Here is a 22,562-nt window from a genome sequence, read left to right as displayed (position 1 = left end):
GCACCCACTGCACACAAAATTAAGTGGAAACTGAGCTATATTTCCTAACCGTCTGTCCACTGTACCAAGACATCAGAGACACATACTGTCTGTCCACTGTACCAAGACATCAGAGACACATACTTCCCACAGATTACAATCACCCACAGAGATTTTGAAAACATGTGCAAACACAGCAGCAAGATTCGTGAGAGAAGGATATCAAATGGAACGCAACCACCATAAAGACTAATAATTGTGTGTATTCCTGCATCAGTGATCTTGATAGCCTACATAGAAATTGACTTTCAATTGTACATACATTTTGTTTTGATTGTTCCACTTTTTGTTTTGGCAATGTAAACATGTTTTCTCATGCCAATAAAGCACTTTGAAGTGTGTGTGTGTGTGTGTGTGTGTGTGTGTGTGTGTGTGTGTGTGTGTGTGTGTGTGTGTGTGTGTGTGTGTGTGTGTGTGTGTGTGTGTGTGTGTGTGCATGTTTGGCCAGTATACAGTTATATCTCAATCTCAACAAGTCAAAGAATTAAAATGTAGCCCAACTGTGTAAAAATGTGTAATATTTCATGTAATTCTTGTATCACATCCACTGGTCCTTTCTAATCAATTTGTGCAAGACACTGATTCTGATCCACACCACCTATGGACCCACAACACAACAGGATGATTCTGATCCACAGAGCCAGGCACAGTCCAGTGAGTCCACACCACTTATGGACCCACAACACAACAGGATGGTTCTGATCCACACAGGCACATTCCACATCACCTATGGATGGACCCACAACACAACAACAGGATGGTTCTGATCCACATTCCACATCACCTATGGATGGACCCACAACACAACAACAGGAGACACTCTAGCTGGGCTTGGTCTTGGACCATGGAGCAATAACATTCTAACTAACGGTTGGACTTTAACCCAAGTGCTACAATTACAACACACGCCCAAGCAGTAAAACAAAAGCGACCTTAAAATGCGTATTACTCAATCAAAAAATTCAAAACAGCTAGCAGGTTTTTACTTTAATAATAGAATAAAATACTAGATCATTGTCATTTTGTTTTGTCTCAGCTGCAGTAAGAATGTTGATAAGAAAAAATAATATATTGACAAGCAATTTTTTTTTAAAGTAGAGTGAAAGGAAAGCTAAGCGAAGTGTAAATTCTTATATAGAGCTTATAAAAACCAACAAGCCCCCCATTTAAATCCCACTAATGTTGCGCGCGCTGATATCTACTATGGTACCAGTACCAGGTCTGTCACCAACCTTATTCAGTACGCTACTTCAGCCACTTTGGATTCGTGCGCTTTATTCCGCGTTCCTTCATGTTGATGGCAAAAGAAAAGCACAGAAAACAAACGCCCCCCCAAAAAAGAACCCTTCAGTTTGAATTGTCTGTTTCTTGCAGAAAACAACAGATCTCCCACACACCCGACACACACACGCACACACACACAGATCCTTTGCGCAGAGGAAAAGCGCTGAAACAGAAAGGAGTTCCGCGCCGAGGAACAACTGATGTGCAGAAGAAGTGAGAGCAACTAAACACTACGAGAGAGAAACCCAGCCAGCCAGCCACCACGCGATTAAAGGGGAGGCGCTTCATTCCCAATGGAGCAGCCTCCCCTTTTACAGTCAGCCGACCGTTCATTCACTGAATGAAACATCAGCAGTGGAGACTCTGGGGAGCTGATAGTGCAGTCAGTGCCTTGGCCAAGTTGGCCACAGATAGGAATCAGTCCCATCTTGAGAACCCGAGAAGACTTGATTGATTGATTGATTGATTGATTGATTGATTGATTGATTGATTCACTGAATAATAATAATAACAGTTTGCAGGGGGGAAAAAGCACATGAAAGTAATACAACTTAAGGTCTGCTATTATAATACCGGTAACCCAAGAAAGCACTATGGCTTGTTTTCATTGGGGTCCTTCATATTCAATTCATCTGAACATTTAATCACATACAAATATACAGTACTATGCAAAAACATCATATAAACGGTTAGAAATCACACACAATGTACTGTACAGTACAGTAAAGGCGGGGGGGATTTTATTTAAAGAGAGAAGAACTACAAGAGCAAAACGAAAGAACACATGGGAGAGAGAGGGTCAGGTTTTTTCTGGGATTTTTAAAATGTATTATTAATTAATTTTTCATGTATTGTAAATGATGTATTATTTGAGTGATGGTGGCGGTGGGTGGGGTGGCATGTGGTGGGTGGGGGGGCCTCCGGTCGGAGTCGAGCCTCCTTGAGCCAGCTGCTGTGGTTGAAGTTGAACTCATGCCCCGATTTATTCATAATAGCTCGCCATATTTAGCTGACTGTCTCATCAATGTCTGATGACTGTTGAGAGAGATTTGGGACCAGCTTGGAACTGAAGTGTTCCACATGTTTTTATTTTAAGTGCCTATGCATGGGGGGTCTCCTCCAGTGATGCTACAGCTTTGATGGCAAGATAATATTCATGTCATGACAGCACTATATCTTCAGTGTTAAGTTAAATGGGTTTTTTTCTTTTTTTTCAGACATTTAAATCGGTGTAGGGGGGACACCCCCTTTGTATATCGCACACAAATGTATCACCCAGCTCGCTGTAGCCTAACTCTGAGGACCACTATATTGAAGAGACACTATTTAAGGTTTTTGGCGATTCTTTCACTGTGCAAAAACATCACACTTGTGTGAAATGAGGGGCGCCCACTGTGGCTGCCAGTGCCACATGACGTCACTGCAAAACATTAAACATTTAAACAAACATTAAAAGTCCATAGACTTGGCTTCCACATGTCGTCACAAGTGGGGGCCTGTTTTCTTTCTTTTTGTTTGGGGGGGGGGGGTTTGAATAAGACGAACATTAAAAGTCCATAGACTTGGCGGCTGCCACTTGACGTCATGTTTGAAATGGCCCTCAAAAACGATTAGGCGTAGCTACTGCCAATATACAGTAGGATGTGTGCAGAGGCCAGAGGGGTTTTGTGGTCACTGAAGGAGCCCATCAACAAGACAATCAAAACTGGACCATGGGAAACTCTGGGCTGCGCAAGGAAGTGTTTGACTGTACTCTGTTGCTGTTTGTTGTCTCCACCAGGCCGGAGGCATGGGGAGAGAGTATGTTTTGCACTCTGTCCGTGTGTGTCCGTCCGTCCGTCCGTCCGTCCGTCCGTCTGTGTACAGCTAATCTCCGGCACCGTTAACCTGGTCGATGCCAAACTTTGCACACACACTCCCTAGATGCCAACGATCAACCATGGCCTGTTATAACATTTTTGGAACAAAATGCCTCAAATCATCAAAGGCGTAAGAACAAATGGCACCCTTTTCACATTGGCCTATTATAACGCCATAACCTGACCTGCCATGGTGGAGACCCATGTGCCCCGAGGGGCACTTTTTCTAGTTTCTGAATGTTCCCATCAGGCCCGCTTTTAGGCAACAAGGATGCTTCTGGACCTGGAAAACAAGAGGATCTCTATAGTGAGTTCAATGACGAAGGCACTGAAGCCTATCCATTCTGACTGAAAGATGAGGCATTCGTTCAATTGGCACAGTAATCCCTCCTCCCACACAGACATGTCCCATTACCGAGGTTCCAGCCAAGTAAATTGGATTGTGCCTACACTGGTCGAGACACATCTAAGGCAGTTAAAGGACCGTAAATGCCTCTTTTCTTTTATGAGAGAGCCATGAGCTCACTGGGTCTCAGAGGCAGGAGCCTGCCTGGATGAGGTCATACTGTGAATGAGAATCCATGCACCCCCTCCCCCTACCACTCACCCACAGCCACCATCATCCATACATCCATAGTATACTACCTTCGGTTGTACAGTTTGTAGCAAAAGCTTGTAAATACCTAAGATCCACACAGAATAAAACCCTTGGTTTTACCTGTATTTTTTTGTGGTAAAAGCGCTCAAACTTCTTTTCCTGCCTTGATCTCCTTCCCCCTCTCTCTTCTTCTCTTTCTTTGTTTTTCTTGAAAAAAATGTCACGATAGGAATGAATTTCACCCACTTTTTTTATTCTCATTCTACACCAAGCACCGGTTGAGACCCAAAGGTGGTTCAGGTGAACCGGTTTAAAAATTGGGCCTCCAAAACCCAAATTCTTCAGGATGAGTATAGGTCTTGAAATCCAGTTGCTATGTGATTGTCCTCCACATACCGTATTCCTGCCAAGTCACAAGTGGCTATTGGTACTAACTGAGTAGACCCAAATACACTGAGAGAGGATATATAGTAGCCTAAATTCTGTTTCATGCCATGGCATTCTGAACTTAATCTGAAGACTGATTCAACCAAGAAAATAAAGAACATCACTGAGATGAGGAGCGTGGCAGCAAAAGGAAATCTTTGTGAACGTGAGAACTATTATAAAGTTAAATGAAAGCGCATGTGGGAAAGGATTTGGATCAAATATATCTCCAACTCACGCTCATGTATTTTTAAATATTTATTCTTGAAATGTAGGCCTATTCCTAAAAATAAAATGAACCCCCTAAAAATAACTCATGCTTTCATGCCATGCAAACGTTCTTCAGATTGGTTCGTCTGCAAAAACAAAACAAAGAAACGTCTTGCTCCACTCCCTCCCATCTGTAGAATACTCACCCCATTCACTCCCTTGCTTTCTCTGTCTTGCTTTCTCATGAATCTGTGATGTCTCTGATGTTTTGAGAGGCCTTCCACACGAGAACGGCTCAGTCTCCTACTCCCCCTCCTTGTACCCATGCTGTCATAAAGTATCATTCCCCCTCACAGCAACACCTCTCCACCCTATCCACAGCACCTGCACTCCATTAACACACACAGCAGCACGCGATAGATTTGCTCTGCAGCCCAGTCTACACTGGCTCTAACCAGGCGAGAACAGCACTGTGCTGAGAGAGAACCACAGAACATGTTTCTGTGCTTGGTGTGTGTGTGTGTGTGTGTGTGTGTGTGTGTGTGTGTGTGTGTGTGTGTGTGTGTGTGGCAGGCAGGCAGGCAGGCAGGCAGGCAGGCAGGCAGACAGACAGACAGACAGACAGACAGACAGACAGACAGACAGACAGACAGACAGACAGACAGACAGACAGAAAATGATTATTCTGTTTAGCCAGAAGCCAGTACAATGATTTGCATAGAGCATAGAGCCACATATTTAGTTGAATCCAACAGAAAATAAGGATTTGGTTAGGTTCTCCTGATATAATTCTAATAGCCTATAAGGGCTAAATAAAAGTAAATATGGATTCTGATATATTCCTCTGCACTTCAGATGTGCTTTCACTTGAGTTCGGCAGTTCGCAATGTGTCAAATTTAACTCATCTAGCACAACAATTAAAAAGTATCTTTAAATGCAGGCATTTCATCTAAATGTGATTTGTCTGAATAGACTATAGAGATAGGCTCTATGCGCTAACGACATTGACAGGTGTCTCATAGCAAATATGTTTTGCAGAAACATATGTGTTATCATATTGGAAACTAAGTGTAAAGTAGTCTATCACTTAATTGTTTCCTAATGGGACAAATGTAGCCTACAATGGAAGTATAGGAGTCTAAACCCTAGAAGAAAGAATGAAAAGAAAAACAGACTTATTATGCTGGCACTGTAATTTTGTAATAATTTTTATCCCACGATTTTGTAACCCATTTTTCACCCCTGTGTCAATTATCTAATGTGGTCCTGGGCTCTACACACCCTCCGCCAACCTGGGGAGAGCAACTCATGCTTCCTTCATGCATGAGTGTCCTTTACACCTGACAGGGGGAGTTTCCCTGGTTGGACGTAGCGCGTGGAAGGAACACGTTATTCAAACCAGTTCCTTTCCCCTCCATCAGGCGCCCCGGCTGGCCAGGGGGAGGCAGTTTAGAGACCAGGATTACTGCATGTTTTTTGTGAGGGTACCTACCCTAGGGGACACGGGGAGAACATGCAAACTCCACACAGAAAGGTCCTTTCGCCAACCCCGCCTCGGGTATGGGCACTGATGACACGGAGGAGAGGACACGCCGCCAGCGCAATATGAGTACTTTTACTTGTAGTAGCCTAAGTACATTTTGATTCCGATACTTTTGTACTTTTACTTGAGTACATTTTGAATACGGGACTTCATACTTGTAACGGAGTACATCTACATTGCAGTATTGATACTTTTACTAGTAAAACATTAAAGTACTTTTTCCATCACATGGCTAACGCGTTCCTGACAGGTCAAGGACGGCTCTGATTGTTACAGGTCCCATCCGCAAGTCATTACAGTAGCACCATCTGGTGGACATGGTGTGTGAACGCGTCAAAAGTTCGATTGTGATGGATATGCTCAATGATAATAATTTATTTATAGAAAGGCCTGCCCTACATGGATCTGACCCGCTCACCACAGAACTCTCAGCTCATCAAGCACAAGTGCATGGGCACCTGTATGGCTGTATCATCATCTAAATATGTTTTAAGGTGCATTCAGTCATTACTCACTACTATAGTCAAAGGGTGGATTTCTAGGCGAGACATGGCAGGTGAAATAAAATCATAATTTTTCAATTTTTAGATGTGCTATTTTTACATGTGTTGTTTCAAACTAATGCAAAATAAACATTCAAAATGCACATTTAGATGTATATTTTAGTAGTTTATTTTAGCCAATGACTTTTTGGTTTTGCTGGGTGAAAATCCACCCTCTTTATTTTCATGATTGGTTGCTGGTACAGAGGAAATGACCATATTTGGGTCAAACCACAGTCAGCTCGAGGTCCTTTCCTATGATATATGGCATATGTTGTTGCCAAGTATTTGATGAGATACTTTGTCTCAAAATAGTGGCTTCAAATAAAAAGTTTGGGGATTTTACAATACAAATCTTTAAAGGCCGTTTTCTCAAAATGAGTTTTCCTTGTACCTGGGACAAAGAATCTCCACTTCAGTTGTACTCACACCAAACTTTCCAGTCTTATTCATAACTATATTCTGCAGGAAGGGTTTGTTGATATATCATTCATATCCTGATTTACATCACATTGTATTCCTAAAAACATGGCGAAAATGGGTTTTTTTTATGCCTGTTGACACTATTTTCTGATTTGTGGAGTGATGATTAGAGATATCTAAAATGGAGGGGGCGAAAGAGTTCTCAACAGGCCTGAAAATGAAGGCCCGGCCCTGGGTTCTGTATGAACAGCAGCAAGAGGGTGACAAACGGTGCATGTGTGAGTACCAGGACACTATTAACGCATTCTGGGCGGGAACCCCTTTTGGTGTTATCATTATGTTATGCTTTAGCTATTGAAAAATAGCAGATCTACAAGCTCATAGTGCGCCACCGAGTGGCGCGCTACGAGCTTGTAGGTCTGCTATTTTTAAAAAATTGAAGAACGACTGACATAGAAACATAGCTTTTTCAGAAAACTGTCAGGATGTAGAAGACATTTTTTGAATCTGATCTCAGGTCAAAATGGGTTTTAATGGACGATTTGTAAAGGAAAAAAATAAAAATAAATAGAGTATAAATTAGAATGAAGACAACTAGCTTTCTATACCATTCTATCTGCATTTTACTGTGAGAGCCACTGGGAGGGGTGAGGGAAATGGAGAACAGGGGGCATCTATGAAACAAATCAAGTCCAACATATGTTGCGACAACATTTATTGGCTGATTCAGGGTACATGCGTTTTGGTGTGGATTTCTCCTTTTAAACTTCCGAAACATAAGACCATAAGGCCTCATTCACACGTATCAAACACCAATCAAGCAAATGTTTGGTCGTTTTTTGTTTTTTTTTAGGCCACCACAATGCTTTTCCAATGGGAGTTTTTGATTGATTGATTGATTGATTTATTAACAGTTTGCAGAATTACAGTACATTTCAAGTACAACTCAATACAAAAACTGTTAACAGTGAGTGGACGACACCATAAAGCATCACACTTGTTTACAATAGGGCCCACCATTTTCAATTCATCAAAACATTTAGAGACGTACGGATATACACAACTATATAGTCAAAAGGAAATCATCATAGGAGGTAAAAAGGGAAAAGAAACATATACAGTGAGGGGGGACAGGGGTGGGGGGGGATTCATATTTTACGGGGGCCAATTTCGAATAGCAGCCGTCCGTAGGTGCCCTTTGAGAGCAGTTTTGAAGGAGTCAAGGGATTTGCATGTCTTAATGACTGTTGGTAGGGCGTTCCACATTTTGGTGGCATAGGAGTCACATGGTTTAACCATGTGACTCCTATGCCATTTAGGCCTAAGAACAAAAGAAAGCTTTAGCCATATACACAGTACAGCCAATGACATCAAAAGTAATGATCTTATACGATATATATTTATTGAAGTTACATGCAAAAGGTTACTTACAATTAAAAATATCTGAACGAAAAATTTTGATTTACAAAGGGCTTATTACAACTAGTAAAATAAATACACATACCCCGTTTAATGCCCATTAAATAAACTATTTCTGAGAGAATTGCTGCGAGCCCATATCTTCATTAATGTAACTTAGGTGTTTCTTATCAAGGGAGAGTCCTTGTTTCTGTCTTCCTTTAGTTTAGACAGGGGTGGGCAACTTTGACGATGGAGAGGGCCACTATATTTCCACACTCACTGCAGAGGGCCACTATATTTCCACACTCACTCCAGAGGGCCACTATATTTCCACACTCACTCTAGAGGGCCACTATATTTCCACACTCACTCCAGAGGGCCACTATATTTCCACACTCACTCCAGAGGAATATTATTGTCATAGCAAAAATAGCCGATCTACAAGCTCAAAACGTTTTGCTATATTTGAATTGAAATACTGAAAAAAAAAATTACCTTTTTTTTATTGGAATCCTGAAAAAATAACCATTTTATTTTATTTTAAATGGATTTAGTTATGTTAACTTTATAAACTAAGCATGTTTGAGCATGAGCTCATGAGCTGCATGAGCATGTTTGGAATTGTAACAGCTGAAATCAATAATATCAGTATTCTGATATTAACCTGAGGGCCGCATTAAGTGAAGGTGGGGGCCGCATGTGGCCCCCGGGCCACCAGTTGCCCATGTATGGTTTAGACTCTAAACCATACATGGGCAACTGGTGAAGGAAAAGGCAATAAGAAAACAGATTGTAAAAAGTAAAGAAAGAATGTTAAGAGAAAAGCCTAATTTATTTACACACAACTCAAGTCAAACGTAGCCTTAGGTGGAGTTTGAAAAGGATGACACGAAAGACACGACAACATCATATTTGTGGTGTCATAACCAGTTTATTTTTTTATTTATTTTTTAAAACAAATTATACAATTTTAATGCCATTTTATTTGTATTTTATTCTTTTTCTTTTTTTTGTTCAGAGATTTCAGACATCATTACATTGCATCATCTTCTCGGAGCGCTACAGAGTATAGGAAGGTACAGCCCTGTAATAGTTATATAGGAAAAAAAAGACTAGCTTAAAAACAAAGCAGTAGTATTGGAGAGCAGGCGATCTTAAACGCTGGGTCGGAACATAGTAATGGGCCATCCCAGTGGTTTTCAACCATTTTCACATAAAAAGGTCCATTATTTTTTCGGCATTTGAGCCACGGGCCACCATTTGATGAGCCTCTCGGGTCCAAAAAACGTTGAATATTTTGTTGTCGTTGGATAGGACCTTTCCACAATTCCATGCTGTATTGATGTGGTACCATTAGGAGTGATAACAGGCAAAACATTGATCAAAATTGCAATTCTTCTACATTCGTAAACACATTTGTAAATTAAGTAATGTAGATGTTTAACAATCAATTAACTCTTGAGAGCTTACGGGTCCATTTGGTTTAATTTTTCCACTCTCAAGAGTTAAAGATCTATAAGGGTTCATTTGGTTACCAACTCTCCATCATTTAGCTGGGGACCACCTTAATGACCACTGGTAGTCCCCGGACCACTGGTAAAAAAAAACCACTGGGCTGTCCTGTTTCTCTCACATCACCCTCGAATCTGTCTGGGAAGCAAGCAGGCTCAATAATGCAGCACTGTACATGTTATGTACTCATCACCACATGGGTTAGTCTCTCACCGTGAGACTCAGTAAAACATGATAGTACTCCTCAATTGTCATATCGGGATAGCAAACTGAGTAAAATATCTTTCACGCTGGGACTCGACCCATCACTACCCCCCCTCCCCCCTCCCAAAAAAAAAGGAAAAAAGGAAAAGGAAAAAAAGGGGGAAACACACCCCATTCTGGGTCCTTACCCATAGCTTAAGAAACACTGCTTTAAGGAAAGATGGGCATGAATAAGTAGCATGGCATTTTTATAGCCCGACATTTGAACACATAGAACCTGAATTGGATAGAAAAGGCATTCCCACATCTTGTGTGGGATGTTGATTTGAGCACATTCTGAATGCTCAGTCAATGTAATTTAATTAACTTCTTCTGGAACTGTAACGCCCCACCCACCCACCCGCAGTAGTCACATGACAGTCAACCCCACCCCACCCCACCCGCCTCCCTCCTCTATAGCTCATTTAGATAGACAACATCTACTCTACATGTGTTCCACATGCCTGGAACAAACCATAAAATACTTTGAAAAATGGACTCATTGTTACCAATAAGTCAATTTCACAACTTTGATCTTTTTTTTCCTGCTCATTGATGTTTAGAACAAATATTGTTTTGTTGTAACTCAGCAGCATAGGAAATTAGTCTCTCTCCCTCAATGCATTTCCGAGATTTTAAATAAAAGGTTGTTTGATGCAAAGCCTCCATTCCGCAGTACACTTCAAAGCTCCCCAGTCAAGTTCATCGTGTTTTTCAAAGGACTACCCAGCAGACATCGATCATACGCTTGAGTGTGCAGGTGTCAAACTGCTCCTCCTACTCCCTTACTACTGTCCAAAATTCCTTTCCTCCCCTCCCTCTCTCTGCCATTTATAGGACATCCCCAACATAAGCTTTTTACTTAGCCAACACTTCTCATCAAGTCACATTTCTTGTTCACCCTCAACCAAGGCCCGTCCGTCCTCCATCCCACTCATCTGTTCCTCTCCAAAGTGTTTCAATAAACCTTCCCTGCCTTTCTCACAGCCTTGGCTCTATAAGCAACCACGGTCGCTACCACAGTAACTATCATCATCAACCACATGCTAATTGTGAATCACAGTTAAAATTATTTGACTTTCAGTTCAATCAATTCTAATATAAAGTGATAGGCTGCCACAAGATTATGTAAAAAAATGTGATTCCTGATATAGCTGAATGTGAACTCAATTCAGCGTGGCATGCTAAAAAACACAACCCACCATAACGTAATGATGGCATGACGCCAAGCAAAGAAATACAAAGAGCTCCGCGTCCGCCCATGCCTCTGACCTATAACAACAGTATCATAACAGCATCATGCCACAAAGAACCACAATACTTACTCTGCGTTCAAACTTGCAATTTCATCATCACCATGCTACTGTCGGTCACCGATAGATTATAGCCGTCACGTCAACGCATCATTTGCGGCTGATGGCGGCGATGTTGCCAACCATGTTCAAGCTATGATGACAAACTATCCAGAGCAGAAAACCAGGAAACAATATGGCGATCGAGGTCAACACTGGCCAACATGTTTCCGGAACCTTCTCGTGGCTATTTTTATTTAAAACAAGCTTATATAAAAAGAAAACTGTTACCATAAAGCCTCTCAGCCTCTCACAATAAAACATAGCTGTGGTCATTCCAATCAGCTGGGAGCAGTCTCACCTAGTATCCACTACTCAAATTATGGCCTTATCGTTGAAAACTTTACAAGGTAGAAGCTCTCGTTAATGGGAATAAGATTAGCTCCATTTTGACTGGTACGGCAGACGGGTATCCGCTACATACACAGCAGCAAACCCAAGAGTGTTAATGTAACTGAGAGTTTTACAGTCTCAAGAGTTAAAAAGGTTGTTTGCTGTGTATTTACAAGTCACTGCAGCTCCTGTGAAAATGCATCCGTCAGATGTTCCTCTGTTGCACAACTGCCCTCAACAGGTCCTTTGCTGGCTGACTGGAAGTTCACTCTAGTCTTCTACTAAATGGTAAATGGTGCATTTATATAGAGACATGTAGACAGGAGGAGCCGGGATTCGAACCGCCGACCCATGGATCATTGGACGACCTGCTCTACCTCCTGAGCCACAGTCGCCCCACTGCAGCTTCTGTGAAAATGCATCCGTCAAGATGTTCCTCTGTTGCACAACTGCCCTCAACAGGTCCTTTGCTGGCTGACTGGAAGTTCACCCTAGTCTTCTACTAGTAATCAACACCAACACAACTCGCTTTCCGATTGATCATGTGACTGTCAAACACTTCTTGATCAAATGACCTTTGTCGAGCCATCTCTGATTGGTACTGGTAGTGCTTAGAAATCTCAGTTCCATTAAAAAAAAAAGACAAATCTCTATAAAATAACAAAACAAATCAAAAGAAAAAAAGTATTATAGATCTCGATAAATACTAAAAAATACAACCTCTAGTAATGTAAGTCCTACAGCGGCGTACGTGCGTACGCGACCTTACTAGACTTCAGATTACAGAATGGAAAACTGTGGTTACCAAAACTTTATTAACATCACTGGTGCTTTTGCTCCATTAATAGTCAACGGGATGTAAATGTTGTGCCGCTGAGAAACAGTGGGATAAAAAATAAAAATAAATCAACGGTACAAAGATCCTCTTTTGTTGACAATAAAAATCTAGAACAAATTGGGAAAGATAAAATTGGGTCTCTGTTGCATTTGGGGAAACCTAGAAGTCCACAGAATACTGTAATAACAACAACCCATTCTAGGCAAAACTGAATTCTTGAATTTACAGTAGGATAATTATAATAATAATACAGAATACTGTAGCAAGGAGTATAAAAAGAGTATAAAACACTAAAAGTCTAGTTTCAAGAACAACATGGCTGCTTGTTCACATGGCTACTTTACCCTCATCAAAACGTCATTGTCTTTTTTTATGATCAATAGTAGTATTGGTTTGACCATTTAAAGCTTTGTTTAACGATACATAGATAGTCTCGACAACAGGAAATACATATTTGGTATAAAAACCTTTAGCACAAATGCTTTGATCTGACTGGCTATTATAATGTTTAGCTTTAGTGTAGCGGAGAGGGACTGCTATACCGCCTAAGATCTGCTCCCACTAAAGCCTGGTAAGCCTACAAAGCTCGCTTAAACATGGGAAAGCAGTCCCCCCCCCCCCCTTTTGGCTGAATGGTAAATATATGCAAGCACTTTTTGTTCAGTTTTGACAAGAGGGGAATCACGGAGTGTTTTCCCGCAGCTTTTCCACTGAAAGTTCACAGTGCTTGGCTGGGTTGGTTGTTGAGCTAGACTTGGTTAACAGCTGCTGCAGAGGCTGCTGACACTCACAGGAGGCCATTTTACAACTGCCTCTGCATTCTGCTGCCATCTTAGAACTCTGGCAGCTATGGCAATGTCCCCCTCTCGTGGATAGACGTGGTACTGCAAGCTATAACGGCATTATGAGCGCAGTACAACAACAAGCGACAGAGATATGAGCTGTTATTGTGTGTTCATATCATCACTATGGGAACCCAAGGGGGACTCACTCCATTGGCCATGAAGCCAAATAAACTATATTCATCTGGCTTTTGTTTTGCAAGAGTCAAATGGATGGACAGAGTTTAAAGGAGTACTTAGTTGACTCACCCCGTGATGGGTTGAATAGAAATAGATAATTCTCGTTTGCGTGACATTCCTTTACGGAGGAATGAAGAATTCCCCCCAAAAATGAGAAAATACTTGATGAATTGAAGTAAATAGGCGTCAACAATTAACAACATCAAAACTATATTTAAAAAACTCCAAAACACCACTCACAGTGTAATCCAAAGTGTCTCGTATATCCAGTCATAAGTCGTATGAAGAAAATGTACTTTTTTTTTTTAGAACTAGCCAGGTATGATTTCCTGATAGAAGTGAAGTACTCCTTTAAACAAACTCGTCTCAACTGGAGCATCCCTATGTTGGCCATGTCATGAAAATAAAATAACAAAAACAGCAGATCTACTTGTAGATCGACTATTTTCACAATCTTTGAAATAGGGCTTAAGTGGAACACTCTGTCTATCTGCCGTTATCCCCAGCCTATACCTAGAACTCCATGACATTCAGACCCGAGTGGAATAGTAAGAGAGTGGCTACACACTTTGATCTCGCCGCAAAGCGGAGTGCCTATATGGGCTATAGTTCCAAACATTGGAACTATCCCATTGAGATAGAATGAGCACTTCCACCGCATTCCATTGTTACATTGGGAGTCAACGCTAGTGTCGCCACATCTCTTACTAGATGACTCTGATTCAGACATACCCAGCAGAGAACAAAGTGCAGAATGTTATGAAAGCTGTTAACAAAGTGCTCCGTCCTCTTTGCTGCATGGTTGGATGTGTGTGTCCATTCTTAGTGTACGCAGCTAGTTGTAAAAAATAAAAAATAAAATGTGCATGCATCGGCGCAATGAACATCCGAGTGTATAACTCCGACCTTATGTACAGTGTTTATGCATAACGTGTTGTGTGTGTGTGTGTGTGTGCGTGCGTATGTGTGCATGTGTGCGTGTGAACGTGTTGTGACTACTACAGCCAGGTGAGGAAAGGTTCGGCCTTGTTGAGAACTGACTCCACGTCGTTGAGGATGGGCATGAGGTCGGAGCCCTCCAGGGTTCCCAGGTCAACGTTGGTTCCAGGAAGTGAATCCAGGAAGTCGGGGAAGCGGCTGGGCTGAGCCCCCGGTATGTTCAGACCGCCCTGCGCCAGGTTCTCACCTGATGGGGAAACCAGATGATTACATTTATGCACTATTGTGAATGCTCGCCTTAAAAACACGCTCGCTCTCATTTTTTTTCTCCGTCGACCTTATGCCGACCGCTCGGTGCGGCGGTTCTTTGTATTCTTGTATCTGTTTTTATTGAGAATAAGGTTAGAAATAAGTTTAGGGCTGGGCATAGATTTACTGCGGTTAAGTTTAGGAATAGGGTTAGGTTTTGGAACCGTTTTACTGAGGTTAAAGGAGCATTCAGTGATTTGGAAAACCCCCCCGGTCCGCCCCGGTAACAAGATGTGCACATGCACTACAGCGGGGGGACACGCAACAGGCCAACAGCACACACACCAAGGCCCGGGCTCGATCATGATTGGCAGAAGGCCCCTCTCTATCCTGATTGGATGAAGGCTGGGCCACCTAGCCCAAAACGAAATCTAAGGTTTTTTGACCCCCAGAGGTTAACTGGGGACAGGGAGGAACTCCTTATATGGTCAGCATACTCTATAGTAGGGTGGATTATCACAACAAAACAAAAGAAGAAGTGATATTTGAATTTAGTGAAATCACTGAATATACCTTTAAAGTTAGGAATAAGGTTAGGTTTAACTGTTTAGGCATAGTTTACTGAGGTTACGCTTAGGAATACCAGGCTGAGCAGTTCCGCCGGATGTGTGCCCGGGGTGACTGTGTTTTGAGGATGTGTGCCCGGGGTGACTGTGTTTTGAGGATGTGTGCCCGGGGTGACTGTGTTTTGAGGATGTGTGCCCCCGGGGTGACTGTGTTTTGAGGATGTGTGCCCGGGGTGACTGTGTTTTGAGGATGTGTGCCCGGGGTGACTGTGTTTTGAGGATGTGTGCCCCCGGGGTGACTGTGTTTTGAGGATGTGTGCCCGGGGTGACTGTGTTTTGAGGATGTGTGCCCGGGGTGACTGTGTTTTGAGGATGTGTGCCTGGGGTGACTGTGTTTTGAGGATGTGTGCCCGGGGTGACTGTGTTTTGAGGATGTGTGCCCGGGGTGACTGTGTTTTGAGGATGTGTGCCCGGGGTGACTGTGTTTTGAGGATGTGTGCCTGGGGTGACTGTGTTTTGAGGATGTGTGCCTGGGGTGACTGTGTTTTGAGGATGTGTGCCCGGGGTGACTGTGTTTTGAGGATGTGTGCCCCCGGGGTGACTGTGTTTTGAGGATGTGTGCCCCCGGGGTGACTGTGTTTTGAGGATGTGTGCCCCCGGGGTGACTGTGTTTTGAGGATGTGTGCCCGGGGTGACTGTGTTTTGAGGATGTGTGCCCGGGGTGACTGTGTTTTGAGGATGTGTGCCCCCGGGGTGACTGTGTTTTGAGGATGTGTGCCCGGGGTGACTGTGTTTTGAGGATGTGTGCCCTCGGGGTGACTGTGTTTTGAGGATGTGTGCCCGGGGTGACTGTGTTTTGAGGATGTGTGCCCGGGGGGACTGTGTTTTGAGGATGTGTGCCCTCGGGGTGACTGTGTTTTGAGGATGTGTGCCCGGGGTGACTGTGTTTTGAGGATGTGTGCCCCGGGGTGACTGTGTTTTGAGGCGAGTGTTCTAGTATCCTTGTGAATACATAGAAAGTACAAGACACCAAAGATCAAAACCTGTATGTGTCTTTCTGCCTCACGGGTGTTTCCCACCTGGAGGCCAAGACATCCCTGAGGCGCGCAGAGAAGCGCAGGCAGCGGCATGAGCGCACTGAAAGACCTGTCCAACCAGGTTCTGCCCCACATGTGGACAAGGTTGCGGATCAAGAATTGGTCTAAACAGCCACATGAGAGCGCATGAGCGCAACAAGCGCTCCTACCTGAGCAGGTAAGGGTACAGTGTCAACGACACTTCAAAACGCAGCCAGGAAGGGCCAGGGATCAAACCAGGAACCTTTAGATTCCAAGACTTCCTCCTCTCCTCCTCCTCCTGAGCCACTGCTGCCCACGCACGGTATATGTGTGTGTGTGTGTGTGTGTGTGTGTGTGTGTGTGTGTGTGTGTGTGTGTGTTTGATTTTATTGCAGTTTCACACAGTTAAGGTTAGGGAATAGGAAATATGAATGTATCTGTATGGGTTAGTGTTAGGTTGCTTATATGGAATGAATGGCAATGCAATTACGCAAAAATGTTCGCAAAACTCTCCCCAAAAACCAGTGTATGTTTGTGTACATGTGTCCATCTCCTCCATGTTATTTAGTGTGTGTATGTTTGTGTACCTGTGTCCATCTCCTCCATGTTATTTAGGAAGTCTTCAGGTGTTGTTGGGATGCTGTAACAACCCAAACCCAATCCACTGTCACTGCTCTGCTCTCTGGAGTGGTGGAAATGGCCGCTGAGGAAGAGACACACATGCTGTGAATCCTAAATTCGATTCTCACATTGCCAGAGGAGCTAAGATGTCCGCCTAGTGATACATCTGGGGAAGAATTCAACGCAAGGGGCTAGGAAACAAACCTTTGAAAACCAAACCTGATACCATCCCAATATGCATTAACGTAATACATTGTGATAAATAAAGTTTAAGCAGCTACCCAGCAGCACATAAGGAAATGAAAATCAGTCACACCTTTACCAGCTGCAACATTAAAGCGATGGACACATCAATGCATTCCTAATTACAGTCCAATGATATTATGAAATGTATATATTGTAATGGCAACACTTTTGTACTTTAATTTAAAGGAGAATTCCACACTAGAAGGCTTTCTTTCCTTTATTTGTAGTTGTTACGTCCCCACCAAAGAGGTCCAGGTGTTATTTTGTGCAAAAGCGCATTATTGGCTATTTCCCCTACCATAAGCCCTAAATGAATTGCATTGAATTGCATTGAATTGAATGGGGCTATGGGGGGTTGTGCCAATTTGCTTATTTCCATCGCTCAAAAATCTATTTCTTTTGTATATATCCTCTCTTCATAATGTAAATAGTATCCCAAGCGGCACACTTTACTACTTATTTCGATGGAAATAAGCTAAATATGCACAGAAACCCAACCCCCATTGAGGGCTTATATTAGGGGAAATAGCCAATAATGCACTTTTGCACAAAATAACACCTGCGGACCTCTTTGGTGGGGACGTAACGACTACAAATAAAGGTAAGAAAGCCTTCTAGCATGGAATTCTCCTTTAACCATGCTATTTCCATATTGGTATTGGTATTGTACTTAGGTTACTGTGTACAGGAGCTTCTGCATATGTCATTTCAAGACTCATTACACACCATTATCATCTCCCATTATACCCACGAGCCCAGCCATTTCACCAGAGAGTAAAATGGTCGGGTTTACAATCCAATCAGAGTAATAGTGAATAAAAGGTTGAAAATGCAGTGATCTTTGTTCAGTTAATAACACCATTTACTTAATTTACCTGTTTAGGAAGGGGTCTGAGCTGGGCATGTTGTTCTGACTGACACCAGCAGGGGTCAGCGATGAACCCAAATTCTCTCCTTCCATTGGGAGCTGTCTACATAGCGCCACCTCCTGAGGGGAAATGTAAGGGAGGAGAGGAGAGGAGAAGAGAGGAGAGGAGAAGAGAGGAGAGGAAAGGAGAGGAGAGGAAAGGAGAGGTGAAGAAAAGAGAAGAGAAGAGAAGAGAAGAGAAGAGAAGAGAAGAGAAGAGAAGAGAAGAGAAGAGAAGAGAAGAGAAGAGAAGAGAAGAGAAGAGAAGAGAAGAGAAGGAGAGGAAAGGAAAAGAGAAGATTAGGAAAGGAAAGGAAAGGAAAGGAGATTAGAAGAGGAGAGGAGAGGAGAGGAGAGGAGAGGAGAGGAGAGGAGAGGAGAGGAGAGGAGAGGAGAGGAGAGGAGAGAACAGAACTTTAAACTAAATTATTTTTCCCCCAACAGAACAACAACAACAACATCACTACCACTGTGTGTTCTCTCTCTTTAAACTGTTTCTCAACTTTCCAGGCCGGCCAATAAACTTCTGGGTAAGATAAACACTTCCTGGATATGAGGTCACCGTCTTTAGTCTTTGAGGGAATGTCTTCACGCCAGAATGTGTGTATACGTTCAAGTGTGTGTATACAGCGACCGTATGCATGTGTGCTTGTGAGTCAGTCAGTGTGTGTGTGTGTGTGTGTGTGTGTGTGTGTGTGTGGGCGCATAAGGACGTCGTTGTATGCTCCATCGGTGTGTGTGTTCATGTGCATAATCATGTGGTATGGTTGTTCACATGGCTGGTTGTGCGCGTGTGTGTGTGTGTGTGTGTGTGTGTGTGTGTGTGGGCAGGGGAGGGGGTAGTTGCATGATTAATTAAATACAAGGGAGATTTCAATGAATGTTCTTATCAGAACCACAGAAGACTGCAATCCTTTGAACGCATTTAGGATGGGAACGCGTCTGTGTTGCTTTGGCGTTTAACCACGTTATATTTAAACTTTAGCTGTTGAAAAATAGCAGATCTACAGATCTGCTAAAAAAAATTTAATCGTGAAAATGTGGCTCAAATCTTTGACTATATATTCTTTCACAACGAACGTTTTTTAACTCAAATCTTTGCTTCTGGGGGGGTCCCCGGAACACCATATTTTCAGATGAGGGTCGGCGGCCGAATGCAGATAATTTTTGTGGTCCTTGGCACCACTGATCAGGATTTAGAAGACATTTTTAGAATCTCAATGGGTTAACCCATTCTGGGCGGGAACCCCTTTGTGTTTTAAGCATTATGTTATACTTTAGCTATTGAAAAATAGCCCGAGCTTGTAGGTCTGCTATTTTTGAAAAATCGTGAAAATGTGGCGCAAATCTTTGAATATATATTATTTCAGAGCCAATGTTTTTAACTCAAATCTTTGCTTCTGGAAGGTCCCTGGAACAACCAATTTTCAGATGGGGGCACGCGGCCAATTTGGGGTCCTTGACATGAATATGTTTGAGAACCACTGACATAGAAACATGGGGTTTTTCAGAAAACTGTCAGGATTTAGAAGACAAATTTGTAGAATCGTTCCCAGGTCAAAATGTGTTAAGTCACCTGTCTCATGAGTTCCTCCTGTCTCCTCTGGATCCTCTCTCTCTCCAGATGGATCCTCTGGAGTCTCATCTTCTGCTGCTGACTCACCCCCACCGCATTCACTGCACCTGAGAGAGAGAGGGGCGAGAGACACCCGTTAATACACACTCACACCCACCGCATTCACTGCACCTGAGAGAGTGAGAGAGGGGCGAGAGACACCCGTTAATACACACACTCACACCCACAGCATTCACTGCACCTGACAGAGAGAGAGGGGCGAGAGACACCCGTCAATACACACACTCACACCCACCGCATTCACTGCACCTGACAGAGAGAGAGAGGGGCGAGAGACACCCGTCAATACACACACTCACACCCACCGCATTCACTGCACCTGAGAGAGAGAGAGGGGCGAGAGACACCCGTCAATACACACACTCACCCCCACCGCATTCACTGCACCTGAGAGAGAGAGGGGCGAGAGACACCCGTTAATACACACACTCACCCCCACCGCATTCACTGCACCTGACAGAGAGAGAGAGGGGCGAGAGACACCCGTTAATACACACTCACACCCACCGCATTCACAGCACCTGACAGAGAGAGGGGCGAGAGACACCCGTTAATACACACTCACACCCACCGCATTCACAGCACCTGACAGAGAGAGGGGCGAGAGACACCCGTTAATACACACATTCACTGCACCTGAGAGAGAGAGGGGCGAGAGACACCCATTAATACACACTCACACGCACCGCATTCACTGCACCTGAGAGAGAGAGAGGGGCGAGAGACACCCGTTAATACACACACTCACACCCACCGCATTCACTGCACCTGAGAGAGAGAGGGGCGAGAGACACCCGTTAATACACACTCACAGCATTCACTGCACCTGAGAGAGAGAGAGAGGGGCGAGAGACACCCGTTAATACACACTCACAGCATTCACTGCACCTGACAGAGAGAGAGAGGGGCGAGAGACACCCGTTAATACACACTCACACCCACCGCATTCACTGCACCTGACAGAGAGAGAGAGGGGCGAGAGACACCCGTTAATACACACTCACAGCATTCACTGCACCTGACAGAGAGAGAGGGGGGCGAGAGACACCCGTTAATACACACTCACCGCATTCACTGCACCTGACAGAGAGAGAGGGGCGAGAGACTCCCGTCAAGTTATTTGGTAAATGGTGCATTTATATAATAATAATAATAATAATTAATTGCATTTTCATAGCGCTTTTCCAAGTGCTCAAAGCGCTTTACAATGGTTCATTCATTCATACATGAACCATTGAACCATACATGGCGGAAACCATGCAAGGCACCAACCAGCACATCAGGAGCAATTAGGGGTTCAGAGTCTTGCTCAAGGACACTTCGACACTAAACTCTGGGGGAGCCCACAGGGTTCGAACTGGCAATCCATCCAGCCACTCTACCCCTGAGCCACCGCCTAAAGTCAAGTTTAAATTACCTTGAACGCTGCTACCCCCGCCGCTAACTCCACTGACGCCAGCCCCCAGGGGCCCTCCTCCTCCTCCTCCTCCCAGGCTCATCATGGCCCCAGCAGAGTTGTGCTGTGGCGGGGCCAGGCTGCCAGGCGAGCTCAGGGCCTGAGGGGGGCCCTGCTGGGTCTGCTGCTGCTGCATCTGCTGCTGCTGCTGGAGGTGGTGATGGTGCTGTGGAGGCGGATGCTGCTGATGTGGCTGAGGCTGCTGCTGTTGATGGTGTTGCTGCTGCAACACTGGAGAAGAGAACGAAAGAGGGAGAGGGAGAGGGAGAGAGAGAGAGGTGGCGGGGGACAAAAAGAAGGAAAAAAAGCGATTGAATTTGCATTCAAAGTGGACTTGGACGAATGATCCACCAGGACAGCGTTCGGTCGCTGTGCCTGAGATGGGGCGCTCATGATTACACATTTAACCCATTTTGGGCGGGAACCCCTTTTGGTGTTTTAAATTATGTTGTAATTTAGCTATTGAAAAATAGCAGATCTACAAGCTCATAGGGGCTTGTAGGTCTGCTATTTTTGAAAAATCGTGAAAATATTTATTTCAGAAAACTGGAGGATTTAGAAGATTTTTGAGCCCTAAATGGGTTAAGTTGACAATAAATTGTCACACAAATAATTGCGATTAATGATTTAATTGTGTTCTTGGCCATTGGAAATTGGAACATTGTGAATAGAAATTACATTTCTGTTTGGCTTTTAGGCCTTCGTAATAAAATAATGCAACGGGCAGATATGATAAATAACTGAAATATACCAAGAGATTACTGGCATTTTTAGTGTGACGTGTTGTAAAGTGATGTGTTGTAAAGTTGTAGATCTGCCATTTCTGCTTTTTGTATGTACAATTTCTCAACCATTTTCATGATTATGATGTTTATGACAAAATAATTGCGATTATCTAAAATAATTGTGATTAAGATTATGTAATAATTGTGACAACCGTAGCCTGAGAATGGCGTGTTGTGGACTGAGCTAAGTGTCCTAGTAGCACCAGGAAATCTACATCCGAGTTGATTAAAATACAAATGTATAATAAACAAGCCATTAATCATAGTTAACTTAGTTAGTTTAGCATCTTATTTTTAGATTCCTCCTCTTGTACGATTCTATAATAAGCCTTTTACATGACCAGCCTGCAATCATTAATTACATTCTCTTGCCATGTGTCCCACGGTCTGACAATATTTAAAACAATATGTTTGACTGTCTGTTGTTGTGGCCACTGTGATGTGTTAATGTATCCAGTCTGTGATGTTAATGT

The 22,562-nt window shown here is 43.3% G+C and overlaps 2 protein-coding genes across 4 annotated transcripts in view; both read right to left on the bottom strand.

Annotated features, from left to right (window-relative positions):
* Positions 1 to 1,591, bottom strand: part of LOC306927366 (SH2 domain-containing adapter protein D-like) — a gene marked incomplete at its 3' end in the record, with an annotated part of 55,298 nt that extends 53,707 nt beyond the window's left edge. The window contains exon 1 of the mRNA XM_079507077.1: positions 1,272 to 1,591. The remainder of the gene's footprint in view (positions 1 to 1,271) is intronic.
* Positions 1,592 to 12,005: 10,414 nt separating this feature from the next.
* wwtr1 (WW domain containing transcription regulator 1) overlaps positions 12,006 to 22,562 on the bottom strand; it is a 39,124-nt gene continuing 28,567 nt past the window's right edge. For 2 of the 3 annotated variants that reach the window (XM_079506269.1, XM_079506271.1), the window contains 5 exons: positions 21,266 to 21,535; positions 19,789 to 19,895; positions 18,181 to 18,293; positions 17,026 to 17,141; positions 12,006 to 14,812 (listed from right to left, as the gene is read on the bottom strand). In XM_079506269.1, the coding sequence (XP_079362395.1) occupies positions 14,625 to 14,812; positions 17,026 to 17,141; positions 18,181 to 18,293; positions 19,789 to 19,895; positions 21,266 to 21,535 (794 nt within the window). In that variant the 3' untranslated portion in view covers positions 12,006 to 14,624. The remainder of the gene's footprint in view (positions 14,813 to 17,025; positions 17,142 to 18,180; positions 18,294 to 19,788; positions 19,896 to 21,265; positions 21,536 to 22,562) is intronic. The other variant, XM_079506270.1, reaches the window with a different exon arrangement.

Source organism: Electrona antarctica (genome assembly GCF_951216825.1).
Source record: "Electrona antarctica genome assembly, chromosome: 7".
In the NCBI taxonomy this organism is placed as follows: Eukaryota; Metazoa; Chordata; class Actinopteri; order Myctophiformes; family Myctophidae; genus Electrona; species Electrona antarctica.
The sequence above is the reverse complement of the archived record's forward strand: the minus strand, read 5'-3'. Positions and strand labels throughout refer to the sequence as shown.